This window comes from Theropithecus gelada, chromosome 13, assembly GCF_003255815.1.
Source record: "Theropithecus gelada isolate Dixy chromosome 13, Tgel_1.0, whole genome shotgun sequence".
Classification (NCBI taxonomy): Eukaryota; Metazoa; Chordata; class Mammalia; order Primates; family Cercopithecidae; genus Theropithecus; species Theropithecus gelada.
This window is the reverse complement of record NC_037681.1, coordinates 2,686,876-2,710,186: the sequence shown is the minus strand read 5'-3', so window position 1 is coordinate 2,710,186 and position 23,311 is coordinate 2,686,876. Positions and strand designations below refer to the sequence as shown.

General features: G+C 42.8%; 2 gene segments (V, D, J or C); one reads left to right on the top strand and one right to left on the bottom strand.

Annotated features, from left to right (window-relative positions):
- Positions 1 to 23,311, top strand: part of LOC112604943 — a 315,492-nt gene that overhangs the window by 44,718 nt on the left and 247,463 nt on the right.
- On the bottom strand, positions 12,573 to 13,577 carry LOC112604953. The segment is given in 2 exon segments: positions 12,573 to 13,082; positions 13,513 to 13,577. Coding segments are annotated over 2 exon segments (381 nt in total).

The window sequence follows — 23,311 nt, the reverse complement described above, 5'->3', positions numbered from 1 at the left end:
TCCCAGCTACTCGGGAAGCTGAGGTGGGAGAACAGTGTGAACCTGAGAGGTTGAGCTTGCAGTGAGCTGAGATTGCACCACTGCACTCTAGCCTGGGTGACAGAGCAAGACTCTGCTTCAAAAAAAAATAAAAAATAAAAAAATAATAATTGAGTTTAGGGCATTTGGCCAAAGCAGGATCAGAAAGAAAACCATGCCACAAAAATGAAGGGAAAAACAGCATTTGCACAGGTAGTAGAAGCTCACACAGTATGAAAAGGGCACCCATGTTGTAGGATAGAGAGGAACACTCACCATGAGTACTGAAACTATAATGTGGAGAGAAGAGTGTCCCCACATAGACATACAGGATGTGTGACACCCTCCTCCCACTAGTGCAGATGTCACAGCTGGAGCAGGGCAAGCTGGGCATTCAAATGGGTAAAGCCACTGGTGCTAGAGTCAGAGCCCAGGCAGGATGAAGAGGTCACCCATGCATTACTCAAAGTTCATGTTGGTCTAGCAAGGGGTATTAGGGCTAACGTAGGTGTGTGGGCAATGAGAGAGAAGTTCTTTGCAAGTAGAGTATAAGTAGCAAGACAGCAAGACATTGGTGTGACACAGACGAGCCAAGATACCATGGGGAAAGTACTACCATTTTTTTTTAAGGATATTAGAATAAATTCAGTGACTTTTGATTCAAAGTATATCTGTGCAAATTCATGATTTTATATAGATATATGTAAAAAGATAGAGGGATAGATGATTTGTAGAGAGGAATAAGATAGATAGATAGATAGATAGATAGATAGATAGATAGATAGATAGATAAACATTTATAGATAAATTTGCCCTAGAAGCAATGACACACCAGTCCCAAAAAGCTCATTAAATACATGGATCTTGTTTTTTTTCTATACACCAATTTCTATTAAAGGAGTCAGTATTCCTTGGAAAAATGGCTGGTGTCAGGTCTAAAATAGGTGAAGTTAAAGATGAGGCGGCACAATCTAGTGTCAGAAACTAAGGAAGTGCTCAGAGAATGATGGAGTAAACACAGCAGATATTAGGAGCTATAAGTGGGTCTCCCATTATACAAATCTGGGAAGTGTTGATGATGAAAATAAATAATGATGGTAGCAGAATATAACCAATTGAAGAAAGTATGAATCTATGAGTCTGTATGCTGATTGGGAGGGGATATTCATGAAATATCAAGGACTTCTAAACAAATTCTTGTCATTGTCAAAGAGAACAAGAGTGAAGGTCCAGGGAGAAGCCTGGCAGACACCCCCTTCAGCAGGAGTCAGACTGAACCTCGTCAGTCACTAGGCAGCTGGAAACTGTGCAACTCCGGACAGGATGCAGTGAGAGCACAACATCACTTCTGGATATTCCTGCCACCGGGCCCCTAGCAGAATTCAATTATGAAGAAAATCAACCAAATCCAAACTGAGAGACAGCCTATGCAGAAACTGTTGTGCAGTCTTCAAAAGGGATACAGTCATGAAGTCCAAGCAAAGACTGGAGAACTCTACCAGGCTGAAGGACACTAAAGAGATACCAGCCAGTAAAGGCAACACATGAATTATTTTGTTACAAAAGATATTATGGGGACAATGAACAAAACTTGAAATGGACCTGAGGGCTAGATGGGATAACGTATTAGTGCTGATTCCCTGATTCCACAGTTGTATTGGGTTATGTAGGAGAATATCTTATCTGTGGAAATACATAGCAAAGTCTTCGAGGGCGGAACTGTGAGGTCATCAGCACACTCTCAGATGGTTTAGAGGGTGGGAAAGTGGTACATTATATGACACGTACAACTTTTCTGTAGGTGTGAAATTATTTCAATTAAAAAACTTAAAATGATTGTTCTTAAGGGCATGCCGAAATGTATTCTAAAGCAGTGTGTAATGGTGCTAAGCCATCCCTCTTACAAACATAAGAGCAAGAAATATAATGTAGATTCTCAAAGATAAATGTGTGTGGCTCACAGACAAAGTATTATCCAATGTGCCCGTTGACTAGACAAGCGTCTTCTTCTTGGTTTGGAACCCTCCGTGGTTGACCCCCTTCTACCACGCAGTCTTATTTCTCTCAGCTCATCAGCATGAAAGTTCTACCTGAGGAAGCCAAAACTGATATAAAATAAAATAGAATAAAATAAAATACAGTTTCTTTCTCTAACCAAACAGGATAACCCTGAAACTGGAGCCTGAATTAGGATAAGCCTATAGCCGTGAATAGCATAGAGTTCCTGAGGATCAATTCCCTCTGAAGTCATTTGAAGACCAAGATCATATCATGAGGAATTTTCTCTGAGTTTCAGGGAAGACAGGGAGGAAGGAAGGATGAGGCTGGAGACAAAGCCAGCCCTGGTGAGAGTGTATCAAGGCCAGGAAGTTCTCAACAACCTGCTGGATCATGAAGGGGCCCTGTGGACACTGACAGAGCGTCATGGTTGGAGGCCTTCAATCTCGTATTTCAATGGGTCTATCAGAGTATCTCAGTAATCATGCATCAACCAGGGCCACATTCACATCCAACAAGAGAGGCCCTTTTCTCTGGGTGCTGGAAGTGAAGGCCCCTCACCTAGCTGTCATCTAGCCATTCCTGCAGAGAGATTGGGCCAAGGCAGAGCCAATTTTCTTCCTCTATGTCACACTCTGGGTATCTGGGACCATGAAATTTCAAATTCAAGTGCTCTAAGCTTGACTTCTAGGGACTACGTTGGACTCATCCTTGGATCTGTTCTCTTGAGAGTGGCTACACATCAGGTGTTCATTCCTTAGGTGCATGATGTGGAAAGGGGCAAACAGGATGGCATGTGGATGTGTGTGAAGTGTCTTTATATGTGAGCAGAGACTTTGTGTGTTGTGGGACAGAGCAAGAAATGAGGAAATGGTAGTGAGGGCCCCAATGCTACTCCAAATTAGGCCCTGCTACCCTCGCACTACCAGTGATGAAGAATCCCAGAGAGTGCAAAATTCTGAATTCAGACGTTGTCTCCAGAAATTCAATGTGTTTTCAAAATAGATTAGCATGGACCAGATTTACCACCCTGCCTGGATTAACTAAAACACAGCACAAAATAGATGAAACAATTATTGTCAAGTGATTGAATGTTGGAAATTAAGAACAATTATCCCAGAGAGTTGGAAACTAGAAGTGAGATTTAAATTGATCCAACTCACGCCCTGCATAGAGTTTCCAGAGCATTAATTATGTGGGGAAAGGAAATCCATGAAGAGCTCTATAGTATCCCTGAAGAGAGGAAGAAGAGCCAGTGGTCCAGAAAGGTGGAGACAGAAAAACAGTGAAGGGAGCCCAGGCTATCCCCAGAGAGAGCCCAGGCTATCTCCAGAGTCCTCCCTCAGTATTCCACAGAGCGCTGATGAGTGCATGCACATGGAGAACCTACCAAATTCAGCACAGGCCCAGGGTCCTCAGTGTCCCAGGTCAGACCAGGGCAGCACAGACTTGCTGCAGAGAACCTGTTTCTTCCTACACTCACTATTGTTACAAAAGTTGTTTTTGGAACAGTTGTCAAAATTTAAAATGGCCTTGGCAGCTTGATGAAATAATGTATTTTATGGTTGTATTGGGAACATGTAGGAGACTATCCTTGTTTGTAGGGAATACATAATAAAGTCTTAGAGGGTGGGGTTATCAGGTCTTCAAGTCACTCTCAGGTAGATGTGAGAGTAAAAATCCTTTGTTCTATACTAAAAACGTTACTGTCCGTATGAGATTTTTTTCTTTTAAATGAAAAAAAAAACATTTTATTAGAAGCATGTTTCATGTAATCAAAGTATGTTTTAATAACCTTAAGCCATTGCTATTACCTGTATAAAATCAAGCAATTATCTGCAGATGTATAAAGACGATAAAATGATTCCTCAGTGCACATACCCCCTCCCAAACCCACCATGATCCAGAGCTATATGTCTCTCTAACACCCAGGAACTAAATGGGCTGGAGCTCAATCTTGGTGTGCAGACCCCTATATTCTACCGTCTTTTATGGCATTGGGTATTCTTATGCCCAGTTCATCAGAATAAAGAGCTGACTAGTGATGCCAGATCTGAATATGTAAACAAAATTCTATTTCTTCATCAAACTATAGGAGCCTGGGTTAGGATAAACAAATTCTGCATCGATCAGGCTCCGATGCTCAATTGTTCCAAAATAGGAAGACCAAGATTATATCCGTCAGTAACGCTCTGAGCTGCACCCCCCACCAGCATGTTTGTGGGATCTCCGGCCCAGCTGCCCTGGAGCCTGGCTTTCTGGAGAGCAGGTGACAGGGAGCCCCTGGGGAAAGTCCAGGTCAGTGAATCCTCTCTTCTTGCAAGGGTGGCTGCTGCTCAGTGAATGTGCCTGCCATGTACCATCAATGCCACTTTCCTCTTTTACTCTTTAGCAGTGAGTGGGGGCATCATCGTTACCGAGACCTAAGCCTCCCTGTCTCACATGTAGAAGAGACAGTCTCCGTATCCTGTGAAGCCAACACCAAGGTACATGGAGAAATAGTTTGAATTAGGATAAAACTTGGGCACTGATTTGAACTCCTATATCTCACAGGGTTGCCTTTTTTCAGGGCATCCTAGCCTGGTTCAGCATCAGGGGAAGCGGAACTAATTATATCAGCATCAGTGGAGTAGACCGCAGGAATGCGGGGAGTATTCCTCATGCAGGACTAAGAGTGACCAGACCTTGGCGGTGCATCCTGTGTGCAATCTTCCTGCTGCTTCTCCTGGGGCCTGAATTTCAAGAGGTCTTGCTACCAAACAGTCTGTCAGGGTCCAAGTTCAGAGAGATAAAGCTCTGGATTGAAGTACACATTCTATTTTTTATTCTGTGTACATGTAGTAGTCACTTTTGCTACCCTGGACCTTTCCCCTTCACTGTACTTATGTTGACTCCGCATGGCTATGTCCCCTGCTACTCTCTCTGAAACTGGGAAGGCAGCTCTGCGTGCACACATGGCAGAGCTCAGGGCCTGGAATGAGCATTCCCTAGGACAACCTTCAATCAGTGATGACAGGAAGGTGTATACATATCCCAGCTTCTTCACCTCTTAGGTGGAATAACCCAGAGGCATTTTCCATGTGTTTCCATGTGGGCTTGAGTCCCAGGTGTCTTCACTGGTAGCTCCTTGCTGACAAATCTTTCACTGTCTCTTCTCTCTTCCTTGTACACTTCCTTGTTTCCTCCCAGTGTTTCCTGCACCTTGTACATACGCTGCCTGCATGGAAATCCTTGTCACTGGGAGGCCCAACCTAAGACAGTGGACAGACTCTCACTCTTGGAGGGTATAGGTGGTCTGAATTCTTGCCAGATAACTCTTCTTTTTTGATGCACAAACAGGAAAATTCACAAAATTTAAGACATATTTAATTTCACTTTATTAATCTCTCAGGTTAAATTAAAGTACTAAATCAAAGGAGGCTTTAAGAAATGACTATCACCATAAAGTACATATTAGAGCAGCAAAATCAGAATCCCCTAGAAATTAAAATCCACACATCAGGGATCCAAACTCTCGGGTTTGTTTCAGCTCTCTTGCCTCGTAAATCAGCTCTGTGTGTGTGTGTGTGTGTGTGTGTATGTGTGTGTTTGTGTGCGCGCGCGCCTGTGTGTGTTTTATTCTGCTTTGGGGAGGATAGTTGTGGGGATGATGAGAGTTATTGTTGAAATGAAGAACACATCCCGCCAAAGAAATCCATGTCCTAATATCTGGAACTTTTGAATGTTACCTTACATTATAAAAGTAACTTGGCAGATGTGACTAAGTGAGGAATTTTGAGATCAGGAGAGTATCCTGGATGTTCTGGGTGAGGCCAGCAGAGTCACAAGGGTCCTTATAATATGGAAGGAGGAGGGTCACAGTCAGACAGGAGCTGGGACAATGGAGAGGAATGCTGGAGTGATGGAGGAAGGGGCCATGGAGCAAGGAAGGTGGGGCATCTTGAAGATGAAAATAAGGAAATCAGATTATACTCCCTGGATCCTCCAGAAGAAATAGACCCTATTGACTCCTTGATTTTAGCTCAGTGATAATTCTCACCTCCACTACTATAAGATAATAAATTTATGCTGTTGAAGCCAGTAAGACATTGGTAATTTGTTACAGCAACAATACAAAATTAATGCAAAGGGAAGTCATGTCTTTCATCTCTCTGAGTGTGTGGTTGTCCTTTATTCTCACAAATATTTCTACCCTCCAATCATTTATTGTCAATTTTGACAAGAGACACAGAACATTTTACTGTGAGGAGATAGCTCCAGAATTCTTCTTAGGAAGAAAATCTCTTGACTAAATCCTTTCAATTAGCTTTTGCACAATCTGGCTATCTGAGAGTCGAGGGATGACTGTCACAGCACGCGAGAAGAGGGGGGTGGCTACAGGTTTGTTTATTTTCACATTAGGAGGACAAATTAGATATACAGGACATAATCTGAGAAGAAGGATTGAATCAGAGAGATGAGGATGGCAGAGAAGATAAAGAAGTGGTCAGAGCCATGCAAGATGTGCCTCTGCCCCCAAAGCTGAAAGTCATTTAGTTTTTGAGAAACTGCAGAAGGGCCTGAGTTTTAAGTTTAGGGTCAGCGTGGTGAGGGGCAGAGGTAGAAGCAACAGGGGGCTTATGTGGGGAATTTCATACTATCCTTCCGGCTTTGTCTCTGATTTTATAGGCCATGAGCTTCTCTATGGAATGAATGTGGCCTTGTAACAGGAACATATTTAAGGTCAGAAGCCCTGGATTTGAAACTCAGCCTCTGCAATTGCTGATCATGTGACTTTGGGCCATCAACTCACCCCAGCACTCTAATGAGCCATTCCTTCCTATGTGCACTGGGGCCCTGCAAATATCAAGGCACATCATACCGGTTCACTAGATGATGTGCCATGAAATACACACACACACACACACACACGCTTATTAGAGAGATATATACATGTATATATTAGGGAATACCTAGTACCCCTTTTATGCATCCTTGGATAAGTCAGAATGAAGATGTCATGTAAGATATCCCTAGTCAGTGGTCATTTTCAATTAAAAATTATCAACACTTACTCTATAACTAACAGATACCTCTCTATACACTGTGAAATTTCATGTACATACTTTCCACTATAAAATCTCCCACTAACTCATTTATAGCTAGCATTAGAAAATTGAACAAGGAGATTGCAAGCCATCATACTACCTTTAGTATGGATTTTCTTTCTTTCCTTTTTTTTTTTTTTCCAGTTTAGATGGAGTCTCGCTCTGTTGGCCAGGCTGGAGTGCAGTGACATGATCTCAGCTCACTGCAACCTCCTCCTGCCTCAGCTTACTGAGTAGCTAGGACTACAGCCACATGCCACCATGCCAAGCTAATTTTTTTTGTACTTTTAGTAGAGACAAGATTTTACCATGTTGGCCAGACTGGTCTCAAACTCCTGACCTCAAATGATCTGCCTGCCTCGGCCTCCCAAAGTGCTGGGATTCCAGGCATGGGCCACCAGGCCTGGCCAAGTATGGATTTTCTAACACAGTCACATTTGTATCAGAGTCCTTCAACTGCTAAAAGAAGTTACCAAAAATGTGATGGCATAAAACAACAGAAATGTAATCACCCATAGTTCTAGAGGCCAGAATTCCAGAATCAGTTTCACCAGGCCAAGATCAGGGAGTAATCAGGGCTGGGTCCTCTAGAGGCTCTGGGAGAGTCTGTTCTTGCCTCTTCCAGCTTCTGGTGGCTGCAACTTTCCTTGGCTCTGGCCACATCACTTCAGTTTCTGTCTCCGTGATCACAGTGCCGCCTCCTCTGCAGTCTGTGTTAAATCTATTTCTACCTCACTCTTCCAAAGACACTTGTGATTGCATTTAGAGCTCACTTGGTTAATGCACGAGAATCTCTTCATTCCAAGACCCTTAATTTACAACTACAAAGACACTTTTCCCACATCAGGTACATTTATAAGCTCCATAGAACAGAACCTGAGGATTATACTCAATACTAAACTCTCAGTGTTGGTCTTGTACACACATCACAAGTGTGAGCTGTCTCTCTCCTGCCAACCTTTTCTCTCCCTTTTTCCCGTGATCATAAATCGCTTTGCTTCTTTAAGTGAATCAAGTACCACCTATGTCCAAGTTCAGAGTTCAGAGGGACACACACAGGATGGCCTTGCTCAGGCTTTGCTTAGAGACCTGCTCTGCCCCCCATTATCATGCAGAAGGAAGGACACAGCCATAGGCAGCCCTTGGCCATCTGGGAGAAGCTGTCTCTAGAGAGGACAGTCATGGGCTAAGACCCTCCAGACCTGCGATTGTCTTCAGGGGCCTGTGGTCCTCAGCACCCCCAGTGAGTATGGGTGGCCCCTGACTCCAGTAGGATCTGCCAGGATCCTTATCAGAATATCTCACTTACAGAGGGCAGTGAGTGACATAACAACACAGAGAGACTCTGCAGAGTCAGCTGGATAGGGCACTCTGGGAGAGGCACTGGCCCCTGTGCTAGACAGAGCCTGGCTCCTCATGTAGCTTCCTGAGCACGTGGACTTGGATCTCTCAGTACCACTTTACAAGCCTATTACCTGTTCCAAAGGTAATCAGTGTGATTCGTTAAGTTCTCAACTGTGATAGCTAGGAGTCAAATGAAAAAAAAAAAAGTGATATTTTTATTGCTAAGGTAATGACAAAGAAACAAGACAATAACATGAAAGAAAAGGACCAAAACTCTAGACTGAAGGATTTGGATAAGAGGTTTAGACTTTCAGTAGTGAAGCACCTGGGCCATCTCTGTTCAGAAGGATAATTAGGAAAGGGAAATGTGCAGTAGAGGCAAAATCTTGGTTACTAGAAAAAAAAAAATCTAACAGGAAACAAGGAGTCTTCTTCCTAAACACGAGCAGGTGGAGGGGAAGTGTCAATGAAAATAAATAATGATGAAAAAAATAAAAAAATAATTTTGATTTTTATTGCATGTACAGCACACTGTACTGGGAACATTGAAACTAACAGCAGCGGAGCCAAGGTCACTTGATCTCAAATTATTCTCAAATCTGACCCCTTCCCCTACTTTTACCCCCACTGCCTCACCCCCATGCATCCTCCATCATCTTCCACCTGGACCTCCATCATCATCTCTCAAAAGATTATCCAGCTTCTCTTCTGTCTCCTGTTCCTTGATAAATCTTCTGCAGTCTTCGGTTCCTAAGGCTGTGGCCAAAGGTCTGAGTTCTAAATCTTTTCTTCCCACACCCACAGTCTTTCCATGACTCACTCTGACCTCCTCTATGTTTGGAATTCAGACCCACTCTCCTGCCACCCTCCCCAGAATCCAGCACTAACTGCCTAAAGCTTTTATTTGTAAACGCTCCAAATGTAACCTCTGACAGGGAGCTGGTGAAATCGCTTCTTCGCAGCAAAAATGGAAAAGAAGGAGGGGAAACCTGCAAACATCATTTTGTTGTTGAGGAGATGCACACAACCCCTCGATTTTTTGCCATCTCCAGTTTTTTTTTTTTTAAATCTGTTTGTTAACCACAGTTCTGTTGTTTATGATCTAGTGTGAGTGGTAAAGTGAAACAGAAAGTAAGGAAAGTGGGAAAATGCCGATTTCTCAATAATTCCAAGTATTATCACCAAGTATTAACTTGTGTAAAATAAACTCCAAGCTGGTCACTTTCCACATGGATTCCACTTGTGTTGTCACTAAACTGCATCTATGTTCTGGCTGTTATGCTGACTGAATGTACTTGGCAAATGTGGGCAAGACAGGCAGGGTGGTGATGAGCCTGAAAACTTAAAAAGTTTTGACCATGTGGGACTGAGGTGCTGCTGAGACGCTCATGGGCCAGAGTCCTCAACAGCAAACCCTGCCCCTGACTTCTCCAACAACCTCCTCTTCTGCAGACTCAGAGACCCTGCTGAGCTACTCTCCAGACAAGTGAGCAGCTGGGACACCCCAGCAGGGAGGTTTCTGTATTGGTCTGTACCACCGTGGGAGGAAGCGCTATACCTTGCATGCAGTAATAAACCCCAACATCCTCTGCCTCCACCTTGCTGATTTTCAGTGTGAAATCAGTGCCTGATCCACTGCCACTGAACCTGTCTGGCACTCCAGAGGCCCTGTTGGAACCCCCATGAATCAGGAGCTGCGGAGACTGGCCTGGCTTCTTTAGGTACCAATACAAATAGGTGTTTCCATTACTATGCAGGAGGCTCTGACTAGACCTGCAGGAGATGGAGGCCGGCTCTCCAGGGGTGACTGGCAGGGAGAGTGGAGTCTGGGTCATCACAATATCCCCACTGGATCCTGAAATTATAAGAGAGAAGTACAAGGTTATGTGAAAGCATAATGTGCAACTTTTGAGATTTGACTTATGATATTGATTTATGGCTAATCTTTTAGTTTTACAAACTTGTATTCATATCCTAAAAACAAACTTTTTAAATGACTCCTTTATTAAATAGGCACAAGAGCTCTTTCATTTCTCAAGATATTATTCAGAGCACTGCTTTTAGGAGGTTTCTATTGTCAGGGCAAAATATAAATTCCTCTCCCTGGATCATAGGCCACATTCCTTTAACACATGGTTAGAATAAACATGGGAATCAGTGGGGCCACCAGAGCTCACCCTCCNTATCTTTAATAGAAAATCATTTCTAATATAACACACTTCTTTAAATCTGGATTACTTTATCCCATTGATTGTAACAATGTTGTACTTTAGTCATACTATACCATAGCAGGCAAATGACAGGCTCATTACTAATTCACAGATATTCATAGAGTACTATTTTAAACTGACTCTCTGGAAAGCGTATATTTTTTATGTCACTATTACAAGAATGTGGGAATCAGGTTTACGTCCAAATACTGACCAGATACAGTGAAAATAATACATTCCATTTATTGTTTGAAAATATTTTCCTTTTTTTGACCAAATAGTACCAACGTAATCACTTCTAAAATTTACTTGTGTTAAAACAATGAAGGAATCTTCATTCTCAGATACAGTGAAGTAGATAAAAGTGGAAGGTCAAAACAACCACTGCAAAAAGTACAAACCATTTAAAATAACGGAATACCAAAGTTAGATTTTAATGACGTTAGAAAGTAGTGGAAGGAATGAGGAGTGGATGATCTGAAATTCCATACTAAAAAGAACCTTTCATTGTTGAGTTGACACACCTGACTTTTTGTCCTCCTGCCACAGCCGCCAAGCTTGCCTATGGACACAAGCTCTGACTTGGCACAGGCAGAGGAGCTCTCCTAGGAAAGGAGAATCCAGCTGAGCCTTGGGGGTTGCACAGGGCAGCCTCTATATGTGCCCCGTGCTTTCCATGGGACACGTGGTGAGGTCTGAGTCAGCAACCAGGGATGGAGGTGCTGGGTTAGAAGGACATAAAACTCCCACAGATACAATGTGCTCCTCCAATCCCTAAGGCTGCACAGAGCATCCCGAATACAGGTCTGAGTCATGGACACCAGTCTCCACCCCCACTGCCCGCCCCCTGCTGGTGTAGATCCTGCTGGGCCTTCTGCGTAGCATGTCAGTGCTTGTGACATCTCCAGACCCAACCAGCAGTCTCTAGGGGCAGAATGAGTTTCAGATGCTCTGTTTGGCTGTGTTGGGTTGACAAGATATGAGCAACATGACCTCAGGTCTCTTTCCACAGGGATTTCAGTAAGCCTTTGGTGGTTACAGATCTAAAACGCTTCCCAAAGCACTATTTTCCCAGGAAATTCACAGTGATGCAGGTTCCACCCAGGAAGCCAGGTAGTGGTGCCTTCAACTCTGGGATTCTTCACAAGAAACATATCAGGCCTCCTGGGTCCACATCATGAACTGCCAACTCCACCACCGTCCACATCCCTACCTACCAAAGGCCAAGGGCAGTTTAACTGAAGCTGACCTCTCCTATGTTTCCTTCATGCTTTCATCCCTGCAGTCTTCCCAGTCAAATTCTTAACATTTTGAAGTAAAAATGTTCACATCATTCTGTACTTTTCCAGTTTTCTATGGGAAAAATTACATACTCTACATTTTCCAGTATATGCTTTTTATTTTTGAAAACAACGTTTAGAATTTCAGGGACTCATTTTTTCTATCGTTAAAAGGTAACTAAGGCTAATTAAACAGTTTTAGCATTAGGATCTTGTATCTTCTATGAATTAATGAAAATCTATTTGATACTCCAAAATCAAGGTTTTCACTGACTATCCTCAGCCAGCTTCCCCTTAGGGTAACTAGTGTAGATTGTTCTCTCTACTGTCTTTTGGGAGTGGGAGAATAGGGGAAGCAGAAAGTTAGAAAACTGGCAAAATACCAGTATTAAATATTATCAAATGTCCTCAACTACTAAACCCGAAGATGTATCCAACATGGATAGTCACAATCTGTGTCAATAGTCTGTCTGCTCTGCTGATTACATTTAATTGGCAAATATACACAAGGCAGGGAGCATTAGGGTGAGCTTTCATTCTCCTCTCCCTTCCATCTTGCTTGTTTATTCCCAGGACACCTGGACCCCTCATTCTCCTGCTGCTTATGACAGTCAAGGTTGTGGCAACTGGCAGGGCATAAAGGAGTGGTGCCTGAGGTGTGGCTGGGCTCTCAAAGTCCAGAGTCCTCAGCTGTGAATTGTCCCCTGCTTCTCCAGCATCTTCCTCTTACACAGATTCTGAGACCCTGTGGAGCTGCTCCCCAGTCAAGCACCACGTGTGGGCAGCTGGGCCACCCCATAGGGAGGTTTTTGTTCAGGGCTGTACCACTGTGGGAGGAGAGTGTGTAGCTTGCACGCAGTAATAAACCCCAACATCCTCAGCCTCCACTCTGCTGATTTTCAGTGTGAAATCTGTCCCTGCCCCACTGCCGCTGAATCTGTCTGGGACCCCAGAGTTCCGGTTAGAAACCTGATAAATTAGGAGCCTTGGAGGTTGGCCTGGCTTCTGCTGTAACCAACTCAAGTAGGTGTTTCCATTACTGTGTACAAGGCTTTGACTAGACCGGCAGGAGATGGAGGCCGGCTGTCCAGGGGTGACGGGCAGGGAGAGTGGAGACTGAGTCATTACAACATCCCCACTGGATCCTGAAATAAATACAAAGAAGAGCAAGGTTATGTAGATACTTTATGCATCATTTTCATAGATTTCGATTTGTTGTTTTTTTCAGGCTATATATTTCTTTGTTCATATTTCAGGAATATAAAATTTCCAAATGAAAGTCTAGGAATCCATGGCTCAAAGTGGTCTCCAGAAGACCCCACACCATCCCCTCTTTCTGTGTCAGTCTTCCCCAGGACACAGATCCTTGTTTCTTCCTGAATCTTCCTCACTCTCACAGATCTGAACATCACAAGCCTCATCCTGGAGGACAAGATGTGCACGTGCAATACATGAAAGGAACACACATAGGAGTGTAGTGAGGCCCCCACAGCTCACTGCTCATAGGAGGCAGTGGGACCCCCAGAGCTCACCGTTCCACCCCATTCTCCTCCCCCATCTCCCTTTTGCCCTTACCAGGGACACAGAGCATTAGCAGCCCCAGGAACTGAACAGGGAGCCTCATGGTGAACTGAGGAGTCCTGATCAGTCAAGACAAGCTTAGAGCTGAGCTTTTATCTCAGACTCCCAAGGGAAGGTCCTCCCTAGGGCACAATATGCAAATCACCTGGTGGGTGCAGTGGGGTGGAAAGAGCCAAGGGGAGGGTGGGAGCCTCTCTTGTGAGCAAAAAGTCTTCTCGGTTCAAAATATCTTCTATATTCAGAGGGAAACCAATAGGCGTAAAATCTATGCTGCCCATGTGGGAGAAATTCAAGTATTTCCTTCTGTCTTCTCTAACAGATTTCTTGTTTCATAGCACTTTCTCAGGTACATTTTATACTTCTTGTTAATAAGGCCAAATTTCCACAAATATTTACTAATTCTTATGTTTTTGTTCATTTTTGTTTAAAAGAGTTCAGATTTGGCCCTTTCGATTTTTTAAAAATTGAAATAAAACACACACAAAGTAAAGGACAGAAATGTTAAATAATGCAAATGAATAAAGTTTTACATATGTTCTCCACCCAGATTAAACTGTAGAATACTTCAGAATCTCCAGATTCTTCCCTCATGTACCTACCTTTCAGGGAACAGCCGTTTCCCAATCCCAGTGAAGGAAACTGGCATTCTGACGTCTATCCAGATAGATTGGATTTCTCTACGTGAAACCTTATATGAATGGAAGTAAACACGTTTCTTTGGTCTAGCTCTTTTTTTGTTTTTGTTCCCCTAGTACTTTTGAGACCTTCCTTCCTCCCTATGGATTCAAGTTACTGTCTGCTGTTATTTTTTGTGAATCTGAAGAATTTCCTAGAGAATTTCTAAAGAACACGTCTTTAAGTAATCATTTCTCTTCATTTTTGTTTATCACAAAATGTTTTTCTTTTACCTTTATTTTGAATGCATACTTTCAGTGGATACTGAATCCTTGGTGTTTTTTTGTTTTGTTTTGTTTTGTTTTCCAGCATTTAAACATATCATTCCACTGTTTTCTAGCCTCCTTTGGGCATGATGAAAAGTTAGCTGATGATTTTATCACTGTATTTCTGTATACAGAGAGTCGTTTTATGTTTGATACATTTGAGATTTTCTCCTTGTCACTGGTTCAGCATTTTCATTATAATATGTATAGTTATGTGTATCATTGTGTTTGTCCTGAATAAGTTCTTTCGATTTTTTTTTTCTCTATAGATGAATGTGTTTCATTGATTCTTGCAAGCTTTTGTCACCCCTCCAAATATTTTTGGCCACTTTCTCTCTGTCTTCTCCTTTCTGACTCATTGCACATTTGCTGGTGTTCTTCACATTGACTGATAAACCTCTAAGGTCATGATTATTTTTCTTTATTTTCTTTCTTTTTCAGATTAGATAATTTCTACTAAATTATCTTCAGTTTCATTGATGCTTCTGCCAACTTAAACTCCTGTTGCCCTATCCAGTGAATTTTCCACACTGTTTTTATATTTTTCAACTAGAATTCTTATTTGGACCTTTTCCATAGTTTCCCTTTCTCTATTGAGAGACCCCATTCTTTGAGTCATTGTCCTTATATTTTCCTTTTTCAGTCCTTGATCAGGGTTTTAAATATTCTTTAAAGCATTTATGTGGCAACCACTTGAAACTCTTAGCAAAATCCAGTATTTAGGAACAGTCAGAGTCAGCTTCCACTGACTGATTTATCTCAATATGGTTTATGACTTTCTCTTTCTTTTCAGGAATTTTTATGGAAAAATGAGCATTGTAGATAATATATTTTTGTACATGTCTCAACTAACACATAATTCTGGATTCTGTTTTATTTTTCTAAGAGTGTTGAATTTCCTTTTAATAGCTTGCCTTGACTTATGCTGCAGAATCTATACCTTGCTAGTTGTTTGACCATTGATATTTCTACTTTTTTTCCTTTTAAGTTTTAGGCATACCTGTGTCTGCATAGTTTAGTAATCACCAGTAACTTGGGCATTTGTGTTGCTCAAACTTCTTGAGCTCAATCATCTACTTTCTGCCAATGTGTATGTGTGTGGCTTGAAGCGGGAACATAAAAGACACCTCCTTCATTTTTATTCACTGGGCCCACTTGGGTCTCTTCACTCAAATATGCAATTGCTAAGTCACATCTGCTCATTCTAAGAATGCGTGCAGGGGTGATCTCCACAATTCTATGACTGCATGGTTTCCAGTAATCCATTATCAAGTTTTAACTGGTGTACCACTCTCCCCAACCAGGGTCATCACCTTGGACTTGCAAAACTCCGGGCTTTTTCTGTGCATTTCCTGCAGAGTTCAGCACCATTAGCTGAAAACACTGAAGGATCTTGTCCTACTCTCCATCCCAGCCAAGTCAATCCCCTTGGGCAACAAGCTTCCAGTTGTTGCTGCCATTTCAGTTAGTAAAGCTAGACTTCTAAAATTCCTGTTGATGAAGCTAGGGTGAAAAAAAGCAGTTCCAGGCAAAAGGCCATAGACTTTTCCTATCTGTTAGTCCGAAGTGCACCATTTTGTAAGCCACCCACCATTTTGTAGACCTCAGTCAAAGTGAGACATTTCATGGGGGTTGGGACTGTGAGAGACATCCTGCCTAACCACCTGACTACAGGGACATCCCTCTCGTCTTCTGCTGGACAGTTTGCCCAAGAAACATTCTTGTCACACCCTGCTGGGCAAAGGGTCCAAAGAACATCCTTGGCATAACTGCCTGATCACAGGAATATCTTATTAATGTCCTGTGGGGCAGCAAGTCGTACTGCCCAGAACCCTCACACCCATACCTGTAAGTACCCCAGCCTGTAAGCGGCAGTGGGTATTAAGCTAGTCCCCCACCTCCACAGTCTTGTGCTGGACATAAAACCTGCTTTGCTGTAGAGCCACCAACTCTCTCTCTCTTTCTTTAACCCTTTTCTTCCCTTCAAAACCTAACAGTGTCCTTACCCAAAGCTCTCATCCTTTTTCAAGATACAGCCATATCTCCTTTCATTGTGTTTTGCTTTATTGTGCTTTATAGATACTGTGATTTTTACTAATTGAAGGTTTGTGGCAACTCTGCCTCTGGCAAGTCTTTTGGTGCCATTTTTCCAGTGGTAGGTGCTTACTTCCTGTCTCTATGTCAGTATTATTCAACAATGTTTTAAAAATATTAAGGTATGTGCACTTTTTAGGCATACTACTACTATATATTTCATTCACTACAGGATAGTGTCAACGTAACTTTTATATGCACTGGAAAACCATAAATGCGTGTCACTCCCTTTATGATGATATTCATTTTATTGAAATGATTGGAAACTAGACCAGCAACATCTTTGAGGTGTGCCCATAACCACATCTCAATTTATTTGATGTCTTTGGCAATTTCCAGAGCAGCCACAGTGACGAGGTCTGGAGGGTACCCTTGCAGTGACAGTGGGTCTGGGGCTAGGCATGGGCTAGTCCACATAGAGGTGACTTAGTGTTGGAGTTGCCAGTGCGGGGTGAGACCCTGAGGCCTGGGTCTGGGGCAGCGCAGAGGGTAAGGTTGGTGCCAAGGGGCTGGGACGTAGCCCTGTCACAGGAGACACAACAATGGCTCCTTACTGGAGAGTGCGTATAGCAACATCTCCCTCTCTGGGGTGTGCGCGACTATGGCCGCAGGTTACCACCCAGGCAAAAGCACCAGTGGCCCCTGCGGAGCAGGCTGCTGTGATCCTGGACAAGAAATATTCAAGGGCCTCCACTTGGAAAGCTGAATGGTGGGGGATTGCCGGGGTGGCTGCTGAGGTTATCAGCAGCAAAGGCTGCAGGGTCCTCCCACAGCGCAGGCTATGGGGCCCACAGTGGCACCACTGCTGGCTGATAGCAATTGCTTCCCCTTTCTTTGTTCCTAGAGGTATCAGGGCTCCCAGGTGTGCCATCAGCTTCCAGCCATCCTTTGCATGTGCTTATTCTTAGCTTTTTACTCTATCCTGTTGCTGCATGTTTGGAATGGAACTCTTCAGCCCTCCCAGGATATTAGCCTTCTTGGATAACTGTCAAATTGCTGAGTTTTGTGAGGGGTGAAGCCTGGTAACCCTTACTCTGCTATCTTGCTGACATCAGTTCCCCAGGACATCATTTTGATGATGATATTTTGAACTTTGCCCTGACACTATTATGGAATAATACTTAGGCTTGATGGGGTGAGAATTAGAGCATTTAACATGTAAGTGGGATATGAGTTGTTTGGGCGACCAGGATGACTGATGCCAGTTATGGCCTTCAAGATGACTGCCACAACACCTACCATCCTACAGTTTCCTCTAAAAGGGTATCTCTCAATGAGGTTTCCATGATGCCATATGCCTATCTCCCCCCAGTTTATCAGAATTCTGAATCTCGTATTCTTTATAATTGGATTTTCCTCTCTGTAGTTAATTTCTTCTATATGTATTCATCAAATAATATTGTTAATTTATTTGCTTAAAACCCTGTAAAAGGTAATTCATACAAATAAAACCTAATTTATGAATCTTTGTCTTTGTGCCTGGTGCTTTGTGTCCTCTTTAAGAAATTTCTTTCTGCACCTGTTTTTGATGTATGTTTTTGTGCTCTTTACTACAAACTTTATGACTTTGCCCTTATATTATAGTTTATGATTCATTTAGAGTTGATATTTATATAATATAGAGGTGAAATGTAAAAGTCAAGATTCATTTTTATGTAATATAGATATATTATTGATCCAATACCATTACTTATTATATATTTCTCTACTGATTACTGCTCTGGTCTGAATATCTGCATCTCATCCAAGATTCCTGTTTACCCCATGCCACAATATTAGAAAGTGGGGCTTTTTGGAGCTGATTATTCATGATGGTTCCACTCCTGTGAATGGGATGAACACGCAATAAAAGTAGCTTCACACAGAGTTTGTCTCTTTTGCCCTTCCACCTCCACCATGTGAGGACACAACCACAAGCCACTATCTTGGAAGCTGGAGCAGCCCTCATGGGATGAAAAGATTGCCAATGCCTTTACCTTGGACTTCCCAGCCTTCAGAACTGTGAGAAAGTACATGTCTCTTGTTTTAAATTACCTGACCAAGATATTTTTCTCTTTCAGTAGGAATGGTCTATGGTAACACTTTTTTTTTGAGACAGAGTCTCTGTCACCCAGGCTGGAGTGCAGTGGTGCAATCTTGGCTCACTGCAACCTGTACCTCCCAGGTTCAAGTGATTCCCCTGCCTCAGCCTCCTCAGTAGCTGGGATTACAGGCATGTGCGACCATGCCTTGCTAATTTTTGTACTTTTAGTAGAAAAGTTTCACCATGTTTGTCAGGCTGGTCTCAAACTCCTGATCTCGTGATCTGCCCACCTCGGCCTCCCAAAGTGCTGGGATTACAGGTATGAGCCATTGTGCCTGGCCCGTGGTAACACTTTTACTGTAAATTGGGTGACTACATATACGCAGATCTGTATTTGGATTATCTAACCCATTGCACAGGGTTAAAGTCCTCACCCTTCACCAAATCAAAATATTTTAATTAGTGTTATTTGTAGCAGGGTTTGATATTGCCTGGTGTTATTCCTTCAATTTTGTTCCTTTTTTGTTTTTTTGTTTTGTTTTGTTTTGTTTTGAGACAGTCTTATTATGTTTCCCAGGCTGGAGTTCAGGGCTATGATCTTGGCTCATTGCAAACTCCGCTCCCTGGGTTCAAGTGATTCTCCTGCCTCAGCCTCCTGAGCAGCTGGGACTACAGGAATGTGCCACCATGCCTGGCTAATTTTTTGTATTTTTTTAGTAGAGTCAAGGTTTCACCATGTTGCCCAGGGTGGTCTAACTCCTGACCTGAAGCGATATGCTTGCCTCCCAAAGTGCTGGGATTACAGGCATGAGCCACCATGCCTGACCTGTTATTCTTTTTTTTTTTTTTTTTTTTTGAGATAGAGTCTAGCACTGTTCCCCACGCTGGAGTGCAATGGTACAATCTTAGCTCACTGCAACCTCCACCACCTCGGTTCTAATGATTCTCCTGCCTCAGCCTCCTGAGTGACTGGGATTACAGGCATGTGCCACCATGCCTGATTAATTCAGTGTTTTTAGTAAAGACTGGATTTCTCCACGTTGGTCAGGCTAGTCTCAAACTCCTGACCTCAGGTGATATTTCTTATGTATAAAAAAATAAATAATATATAAAAATATATAGTGTCTGTATATATATAAATTATATATATATACCACTATATATACACAATATATATATAGTTTGTGTATATATAGTGGTATGTATATAGTGTGTGTGTATATATATATGTGTGTGTGTATATATATAGTGTGTGTGTGTATGTGTATATACACTTTATAGTGCTGGGATTACTGGTCTGAGCCACCGTACCTGGCCACCATTGCTTCTTGAAGTAGATTTCATAGCACTTCTTTTGCCTTTCTGGTTTCCTAAACCATTATATCCTCTGGTCTTTGAAAAGCTGTAATTTAGACATGGATTTCCCATATTAGGAAAAACTTTCTATTTGGGTTACCTACAATAGCTTCTCTTTTGTTGTATAAACTTGGACTAATGCTGTAACCCAGAGTCCTCATATGTAATGAGTCTTTTATGAAATTAGGAGAGGCATTGCCATGTCTGCTGCTGTGGCTGAGGAGGATAAAAGAAACTAAGGTGTAGAGACACCTCCCTTACCCCTTCTATGAACACTGCTCAGCGACCTTCAGAGTGTGGTTGTGTCTGAGAAACACTCTCAGCAGATGGAGGCACCAGGAGAAGCAGCTGGGGCAGCCCAGCCTCACATATCTGCTTCCTTGGGGAGCTTATTGGGTTTGTAACACTCTAAGAGAGTAATTTTTATACTGATCAATAAGAATAAGTTGCAGCAACTTCAGGCTGCAGGCTGCTGAAGATGAGAATAAAATCTGTCCTGGATCCACTGCCACATAACTGCAGTGGGACCCAGGTTTGCAAATTGGGTGTGCCATAGATCAGGAGCTCAGAAGCTTTTCCTGGCTTCTCTTAGTATCAGGTTAAAACATGGCTAATGCCCTGCCTGACTTGCCTGTCATGTGATGGTGACTCTCACCTAGAGATTAAGACAGCGAGGATGGAGACTGGGTCATCTGGATGTCACACATGGCACCTGTGATGGAAAACATAAAACTATTAACACTAATAACCATGTTATGAGAGGACTTTCCTGAATAGCCAGGCAGTAGTGACCACACTGGCTGAGTAAATTCCTAGTGTTCTCCCTACTTACTTGGGAGCCAGAGCAGCAGGAGCCCTAGGAGCTGAGCAGGGACTCTCATGTCCATGCTGTGTCTTGACTGGTGCTGACTCTTGCAAAGGGTGTGACCAGCCTGTGTACAAGTCTTCAGGAATTTGGCTGTGCTTTTTTGAAGATAAAAATTTGCACAGCTGCAAGAATGACTTTATCTCCATAATATTGCACAGGCCTAGTGTCTCCCAGGCATCATAAGATTGATCAGTCCTGCATACACTTGTCAGCAGAGAACATGTTTCTCTCTGGGGGCCACAGAACAGAATCTCTCTAGTGTCTTGCAAAGAGAATACTCTTCTACTCTATTCGTAGTTCGTAACCTACTTTTCTTGCTAGGTTCCTGTCTAAGACCTGGCTTGTTGGAGAAGCACATCTCCAGAATCTGCAATAAATTTTGGAAGTGTCCTGCATTTGGTGCTGATGAATATTACTGAGGCCAGAGGGATTTCTTTTCTCTGATCCTCTAGAGCCCTTGATGTTGTAAATCATCAGCACTATCAGCCAGAGATGCAATGAGGCACAAGAAAGACAGATGGATTCACAGATGGATGGATGGAAGGACAGATTTACTTATTATAAAGTAAGGAAAAGGAAAATGTTAACATATAATATGTGAAAGTAGTGTAATGCTTTGCAAGGAAAGGTCCAGCCACTGGGTAAATGGCATGGCTAACCTCTTATCTCAGACATGTGATTGTCTTCCTCTATTTCTACATTTTCTTTCTTCTTTCATCTAGGCCAACATCACAAATTTTCTCCCTCCACTTCTGAAAAGCCTCAGCTACTTTCTCGCTTTGTGTGCCATCATGCATTTCCATTTCCTGGGCACCTTGGATTAATATGTGTGCCTTCCACCATTCTTAAGCTAATTTCTTCTGGAAGCTGAGATGTTATCTAGACCCAGTGCTCACATCTACTCTTGAATCTACGCTGTTCAGTAAACTGTATATCTCTGTATTACCAATCTTTTCCAGTTTTTAAGAGAAAGCAGTTCTTAATGTCTGGGTTTAGGCATTTGACCAAAGCAGGTTCAGAAAGAAAACCGTGCACCAAAATGAAGGGGAAACCAAAATATTGCACAGGGTGTGAAACCCACACAGTATGGAAAGGACACTTGTTGTGCGGTGGAGAGGGAATCCCACCAGAGGTGTTGAAGCTATAGCAGAGGGAGGAGGGTATCCCCACGTAGGTGCAGGATGTGGGGCACCATCCTCCCACTAGCGCAGATGTCACAGCTGAAGCAACATGAGGAGGGCCCTTCAAAAGGGGTAAAGCCATTGGTACTAGCATCAGTGCCCATGTAGATTGAGAAGGTCACCCATGCAGGAGTCAAAATTAACAGTGAGCTGGCAAAGGATATCAGAGCTAATGTAGGTTGTGAGGCAGAAGAGGGAAGCTGTCTGCAAGGAGAGTGTAGGTGGCAATGACAGCAGGAGATTAGTGTTGCATAGAGACGTTGATCCCATAAGTCAGTGTAGTAAGGGTAATTAGAGCCAAGATACTCAGGGAAAAATGTTAGAAATATTTTAAAAGAGCATACTAGAATCAACTCTATGATTCTTGACTGTAGCTATATCAGTGACAATTCATGGTTTATGTAGATATAGGTAAAAACAGATGAATAGATGATGATGATAGATAGATGATAGATAAATAATTGATAGATCATCTTCTCTAGAAGCAATGACACATCAGTTCCACTGAATACACTTAGTGTGTAGATCTTATTTTTCTGACTACCAATTTCTACTTAAAGGAATCAGTAATCTTTGGAGAAATGGTTGATGTCAGGTCTGAAATAGGGGAAATGGAAGATGAGCTTTGACCATGTGGGACTGAGGTGCTGCTGAGACGCTCATGGGCCAGAGCCCTCAACAGCAAACCCTGCCCCTGACTTCTCCAACAGTCTCCTCTTCTGCAGACTCAGAGACCCTGCTGAGCTACTCCCCAGACAAGCAGTGCAAGTGAGCAGCTGGGACACCCCAGCAGAGAGGTTTCTGTTCAGGTCTGTACCACTGTGGGAGGAGACCACAGAGCTTGCATGCAGTAATAAACCCCAACATCCTCAGCCTCCACCTTGCTGATTTTCAGTGTGAAATCAGTGCCTGACCCACTGCCACTGAACCTGTCTGGGACTCCAGAGGCTCTGTTGGAACCCCCATAAATCAGGAGTTGCGGAGACTGGCCTGGCTTCTGCATGTACCAATCCAAATAGGTGTATCCATTACTATGCAGGAGGCTCTGACTAGACCTGCAGGAGATGGAGGCCGGCTCTCCAGGGGTGACGGGCAGGGAGTGTGGAATCTGGGTCATCACAATATCCCCACTGGATCCTGAAATTATGAGAGAGAAGTGCAAGGTTATGTGAAAGCATAATATGCAACTTTTGAGATTTGACTTATGATATTGATTTATGGCTAATCTTTTAGTTTTACAAACTTGTATTCATATCCTAAAAACAAACTTTTTAAATGACTCCTTTATTAAATAGGCACAAGAGCTCTTTCATTTCTCAAGATATTATTC